Source organism: Nematolebias whitei, chromosome 6 (assembly GCF_014905685.2).
Source record: "Nematolebias whitei isolate Nwh7 chromosome 6, NemWhi1, whole genome shotgun sequence".
NCBI classification, from domain to species: Eukaryota; Metazoa; Chordata; class Actinopteri; order Cyprinodontiformes; family Rivulidae; genus Nematolebias; species Nematolebias whitei.
The window spans coordinates 6,430,799-6,437,903 of NC_056503.1; the positions used below are offsets into that span (position 1 = coordinate 6,430,799).

General features: G+C 40.9%; 1 protein-coding gene across 1 annotated transcript in view; it reads right to left on the bottom strand.

Annotated features, from left to right (window-relative positions):
- The window catches only part of LOC119410486 (eukaryotic translation initiation factor 4 gamma 1), a gene marked incomplete at its 5' end in the record, with an annotated part of 43,246 nt that extends 37,018 nt beyond the window's left edge, over window positions 1–6,228 (bottom strand). Inside the window, 4 exon segments of the mRNA XM_037677365.1 lie at window positions 977–1,065; window positions 1,228–2,193; window positions 5,602–5,692; window positions 6,136–6,228. Of these exon segments, the coding sequence (XP_037533293.1) occupies window positions 977–1,065; window positions 1,228–2,193; window positions 5,602–5,692; window positions 6,136–6,228 (1,239 nt within the window).
- Window positions 6,229–7,105: the final 877 nt, after the last annotated feature.

Here is a 7,105-nt window from a genome sequence, read left to right on the forward strand (position 1 = left end):
TATGCCCAGGATTAATGAAAATGTATGTCTACATTGTACTTTTCTAAAACTCACAGTGTTCTCTCTGTGAGGGACAGTTTCAAATGCTTGTAGTGTATCAAATATTTGCATATTCATAACAATTCTTATTCAATAAATGACTAAATATGGAAAATAAATTGTAGTAAATGATCACATGGGCTGAATTTTTAAAACAACCTTTGAGTGAAATAAAGTTGTTTAAGGCAGAAATCTACCAGTCTGGCAAATATAAATTGAATTGTTTTACTTATTTTGCACTGTGTAAACACTGTGCTATTATTTTTTATATCACCCATATGAATATAACAAAGGCAAAAATACTCTTTCAGTGTCAACTTCTAGGATTTTCATGACTGCAAAACACATTTTAGACTTGTGCACGTTGCATTATGAGGGTCGTATTTGAAAATTTTTATGTCACTAAAAGTGCTCAAACATTAAAAAACTGGTAACAATACAGGAAAACTAAACAGATTTGACAGAATCAATGCAAAAACTGTAACTTAATTTTCAGATTAGATTTTTTTTATCAGGCTGCTCCCTTCTTCGGGGGTCGCCAACAGCGAGCAAAGTCACACGAAGATGTTACTGTTACGTGCTACTGCCAAAACATTCAGAATCACCTTAGCCTTAAAAAAAAAGGTTTAATTTCAGCATTTGATATGTTTACTTTGTTCCAATGTGAATAAGTTCTGGGTTTAGGAGATTTGCAAACTGCAAAACATCCTGGTTTAATTTACATTCTACACATCTAACAAAGTTGAGTCAGGTCCTCTGGAAGGATTCTCCAGAAGAATCCATCAACCTTGATAGATTTGTCTACCTGGATTATTGAGCATGCATCAATACATTCTACATGATGTACTACCATTACAAAGGATGTTGTATGCACAGGAAAAGATTTAATCAACTTTAGATTACGGTAAGTAAAAAAATAGTGTTACTGCAGACAAACCTCTTTAAAGGCATCCAAGAGGTCTCCCACGGCCTCCTTTTTGTTCAGATCCTTCATCTTCCTTTTCTTCTTTGGCACAGACACAGCAGCTATAGAAAGTTGACAATCAGCTTCAGATCACTGCAAAAGTATCTAACAAGAACCAATTCTGTTGAGAAAAATCCTAAAAGAATGACAAATATTTGTGGCATTTTGCTCAAGAGCTTGCCCAGATTACAGAAGTTGGCCTCAAACATGAGGAGGACACTGACCTTGCATATTAGTTTCTACATGTGTAGGGGTGACAGTTTGTGTAGATGGAGTGTCCTCTGCAGTGGAAGTGGGAGGCGCAGGCATGGGCTCTGGCGTGCTGTCAGCTGTGGAAACAGGTCCTGCGAGAGATGATGTCTCTTCCCTGGTGTCAGACTGGGGCACTGGGTCGTTGTCTTTAACATCCAGGACAGCCTTAGGAAGTGTATCTTGTGCCTCAGGCTGAGCAGGTTCTGCCTGGACAACCGCTTTAACTGGAAAGTCCTCAACAATGTGTGCAGGTCCTGACTGGTCAGTAGGTTCAGTCGGGTTTGTGACTATTTGTTTGGCCACTTCAGTAACAGAGGTCTGACTGACATCCGGCTCAGCTATGGGGCTGTCGTCTTGTTCCGACGTGCCGATCACAGGAGCATCGGGGTCCCGGGGAGCTGGGAGTGGGAGGCCGTTGCGCAGACACAGCTCCTCTGGCTGTGCAATGGGAGACTCTAGCGGGTCGTCCAAGTGACAGGGTGGCAACATGACCAATGGCCTCTCTAGCTCTACCCCACCCACACCATTAGTGTTGGAGGGCTGAGCAGTGGATGGGTCTAAAGCATCTGTCTCTTCCACTGTAGCATCTTCCTTTGTCACCACCTCCTCTGTCGCCTCATTGACCAACATGTCCATTTTGTTCTGTGCAGAAGACGTAGGAAAAGGGTCAGGGAGGGGTGCAGGGTAGGCAGGTACTTCAGGTCCTGATTGAGGGGTTGGTGCAGATTCCCTTGGAGGCAAGGGAGCATCCATCACATCTGCAACAGGAGCACTGGGGGCAAGCGTGGAAATAGCGTCAAGAGAAGCCTTCTTTGATTCTGACAGTAGAGGGAGATCAGGTACGTTTGTGTTGGCGTCAACGGAGGTGGACTCTGAGGGATCAGTCTTAGCAGGCTCAGGGGTCTGTGACAGAGGAGGCGTTTGCTTCTCTTTGTCATCTGGATAGTCAAAAAGTTGGAAAAACACCTTAGTAAGACCGCTGTCAAATTCACAAGTTGTTCTTTACAATTATCCCCCTTCCACCCCCACCCCCTTTCATGCTGCTATTTATTAGTAATAATAATTAAAAAAAAAACTATCACTCTCTTTCATATTTGTCAGTTTTAATTTGTACAGTGTAAATACAGTGTAATTTGAACACTGGGCAGCAAGGTGGTGCAGTTGGTAGAGCTGTTTCCTCTCAGCCAGCAGGTTGCCCTGGTTCAAATCCCTGTCGGGGTTCTTTCTGGGTGGAGTTTGCATGTTCTCTCCGGGCTGCATGGTTTTCTCCCACAGACCAAAAACATGTATGTTAGGCTGATTGGTAACTCTGGATTGTCCCTAGGTGAGAGTGAGAGAGTGAATGGTTGGTTGTCTTGTTTGCCTATATGTGTCCATGTGACGGACTGGAGACCTGTCCAGGGTGTACCCCGCCTCTCCCACAGTGAAGGTTGGATATGGGCAACAATAACCCCTGTGACCCAAAAAGGACCAAGCGGATAAAGATAATGGATGGATCAGTGGTGTAGTCTACGTGATACGTGGGCATACGGAGTATACCCACAAGAAAAGCTCAAGAATTTCAGTGTACCCACTTAAAAGTGCCCAATGATACACAACATATCATTAGGCATGTGTCACTGATACATTAAACGGTAGTTAAACACTTCCATAACAATCTATCGATATACAGCGCTTCTTTATACATTTGCTTATCCAGCGAATGATTGTATAATTCTGTACTTACTACTTAATACTTGCTTTGATACTGTTTTATGAATTCTATAACATGTTTTCAATACAAAGTCAACTGTTGTACAAAGTTTGTTGTTCATTTATTCAAATATAAGCATCAGAGAAATTTGGAAATGTTCAATATAATTAAAAATCAAAATAAATTGATGATTACAGTGTACTAACCAGTGTACTTTGGTTTCTAAGTACAGTATACGGACTGACCGTGGTAAAGTTAGTTTTACGTTGGACATTGGACATTCGCGAATGCTCTGTGGCTTCATCTGTGTCCAACGTCCAATGTAAAATTAACTTTACTGCAGTATACCCACTACAAAAATGTAGACTACACCACTGGGATGGATGGAATTTGAACATTCAAAGTTAAATAGAAGCAGAGAGACTGCTGGCTTTTTCACGCCACCTTCAGCTTTACCAATAAAGACTTTATAGTCTTTTCACATAGCTGAAAAATGAGCTATCAAATCAGCTGTTTTTAAACAACTTTGTTCATCATCTCCAACTAAAACAACAAAAAATAAATAAATAAATAATAAAAAAAAAAAAAAAAAAAAAAAAAATAAATAAAAATATATATATACATATAACCGACACCAAAATTTATAACAATGATCGACGTCATACCATGTTGGTATTTTCAGTGTTTTAAAAAAATAAAAATAAAAGTCGTTTTGTCTTTTGGCTGTGTATAGGTAAGCTATGCTCATGTCCCTTTAAGACGCTACGCTACGTGCAGTCTGTAGTCACGTGACTCCACCCCATCCAGTCTGTAACAAGAAGTAAAAGAGACGGTGCGGTTGAGAAAATGGAGGAAATTTCAAATGTTGAAGCGGCAGCAGCAGCGACAGAGCTGGTCCAGGAGGAAGAAGAGCTGCTAATTTAAAAAAAATAAATAATAAAATGCGTTAGCATTAACGGTTTACAAGAGATCTTTACAGAGAGGTAGGCCTTTGCACATGACATTATATTTGCACAACTCATTGTTTACTTTTCCAAATGGCAAATGTGAAATTTATTTTTTATTCTTTAGTTTTATTTCCAAGGGAATGCTTGACAACTCAAATGTGACCATTTCATTTATGAGATTGTATTTTTAATACTTTGTGTTTACAGGAAAGTTATTTTACTCTTCTAAATTTGTTCAGTTGTGCTTATTTGTTCAAAAACTATTAACAACTAAAAGTACACATTTTCTTCATTTATTTGCAGAAGCTGTAGTTTTAAAGTTCAGTAAAGTGGTACTATACTCCCTGGACTGATCGTCCGACATTCATAACCCAAACGCACAACCATCAACCCTCACACTCTGATGTGAACAATTTGGAATCACTGATTAACCCGAGAAATTTGTCTTTGACCCGACTGAAGGAGGAAACAGAGCAGTAAACGTAAACAACATAAACCCACAGCTCTTGTTGCTATAGGAGAACTGGACGACCACTGTAACACCGCGCTACCCCTCCAAATATGCTGATGCATACTCAATAATCCAGGCAGAAAAATCTAAAAAAGTTAAATCTGGTCCTCTGGTCTACAATCATCTCCAGACAGCGCCCCCACTAACTCAGGAGCCAGGCAGAAGGCGAAATCCCACACAAGAGAGGCTCTAGAGCAATGTGGATATCCTAACTGGACCTTCCTGAAAGCAGAAAAGAAACCCAAACAGGACTCCAGTCAGCCAACGGGTGAAAAGGAGGAACCCAGACCAGTGGTTATTCCATATGTTGAGGGAGTATCAGAGAAACTGAGACGTTTATTTTCTAAACACAACGTCCCAGTGGCTTTTAAACCCCAAAATACATTTTGGCAAAAACTGGTTCATCCCAAAGATCCAGTCCCCCAGCACAAACAGAGTAATACTGTCCTGATGCATGATCAATAATCCAGATAGAAAAATCTAAAAAAGTTAAATCTGGTCCTCTGGACATTCAAAATGTTTTGAATTTTGAATGTCCAGAGGACCAGATTTAACTTTTTTAGAGTAATATTGTGTATGCTGTTCAGTGTCAGGAGGGTGATCAGTCTTACAACGGGGAACCTAAACAGCCACTGTCCAAAAGGATGGCCCAGCACAGAAGATCAACATCATCAGGCCAGGACTCTGCGGTCTACACTCATCTCCAGGCCAGCGGTCACTCTTTCAGGGATGAAGATGTTCACATCCTGGATAGAGAGGAACGATGGTTTGAGAGAGGAGTAAAGGAGGCCATCTTTGTGAAAAGAAACCATCCATCATTAAAAAGGGGTGGAGGCCTCGGGGTTCAACTGTCCCCCTCTTACAATGCTGTGATTGCTAGTATCACTCAGCCTCCTGTGAATAGTAAACAGCCATCAGGGTGCTGATGATGCATCGTTAGGCTGATGGTCCTTCTTGACCATGTGAGCAGCTGGTTTTGGTTGTCAGCAGCAAACTGGATGATCCACTACGAGAAGGTGCTATTTAAGAGACTGAGCTGAATACAGCACCTCAGACTGAGGAAGTCTTTCGGATGAAAGACGAAACGTTTCTTTTTTTTTTTATGTCCAGAGGACCAGACTTAACTTTTAGATGCCCCTCCAAATGTTGTTGAAGCATTGATAGTTGAGTATAAATGTACTGGTACTGCACTCACCGGGTCTAACCATTACTGGTGTAGCAGCAGCTGTGATGCTCTCACCGTTAGCCTGGGGCAGCGCTGGACTCTCTGATCCAGATATGGCTGTCTGTAGGGAGACACACAAACAGGGCAGTGAGGACAACACACATTGGTCTGTTTCAGCAGAAAACAATATCAGGGCCCCCGTTGGTTATAAAACAACACAACAGTGTTCAATAAAACGAGTTTATTTTTCCACAGCTTATAGTGCAACACTTGAAGACAGAATATTTGCTCAAGTGTTTATAAACAGTATTATTCAAATGGTTACTTTTTTGTATGTAAGTTTCTAAAAATCAAAGAGATAATGACAAGATAAACACTAATGTGAACTAGATTTTGGTTTTGGACTTCTGTAAAGTACCTGTTACCAAATATAAAAAGTAAAGTACACCATACTTGCATAAAGTACAACACCACCAGTTAATTTATTTTAAGAGGCATTCCACTGAAAATCAATACTGTATATATATTTATTTTATATATTTTAGAAGTTGCTATTTTGCTCACATGTGGTGGTGTTGGTGTAGAGCCACTACGGCCCCCTGACATAATCTCTTCTGTGATGTCTCGACCGCCTTGGTTAGGGTCTCTAATTCTGATCTGTGAAGTGAAGAAGACAGATAAAGTTAAAACCTGACAGGTGACAGTGAAGGATGGACACCAACTCTTGAGGATTCCAAGTTGAGTCAAATGTAAAAAGCAATAAGTTTTCTGAGCAGGCCTTCCCATGGTTCAATGCCTTTAGTCATCAACTGTTTGTGTGTCCTCCCTTTGGCCATGACCGTCCTTTTCTCATTCAACAAAATCCCCATTTCTCAGTGTAAACATCGAAGCAAACAAAATGCTACCACCACGTGCCATGTAAATTCATTTGCAGCACAACTGAATGTTATGTGAGTCACCAGAAAAGTTATCTGAAAGCAAGAATTAAATTACCCACCCTGGTCAGATAGCTAGATCACTTGAATGTTACCAACTAGGCAAAGCACAATCAACACACAGCAGCAGGCGTCCATGTGGGTCCTCACAGTACAACAAAGGAGAAAATCTGCTCACTCACATGCTACAAGCATGCTCTTATCTAGAAATAATCTCTTGCCACATCCTGTTTTTACTTGTTAAAACCTCAAGATGATGTTAAGCAAATCAGGATGCTAACAGCTAAAAGAATGTGGTTACCCCATAAGGAAGGAGGTTACCCCATAAGGAAGGATTGAGTTAATAAAGTTATAATCCAGCTGCTACAACACTCGTGCTCTGTGGCCTACTTTTGATTTTAAGTGCATCAGTATTTGCTCAACATTACTGACCTTTACCTGGTTTAGCTTGCTTGCAACTCCTCTCCAAGAGAACTGCAAACCCTGTAATGGGCCTCTTTCATCCCAGCGTTGGGAGTAGCTGCTCCAGCTGGCGTGGTGCTGGACTTTCAACCCCACAAAGCAGGACGGTGTGTAGATATGGATTGTTTTCACTCACA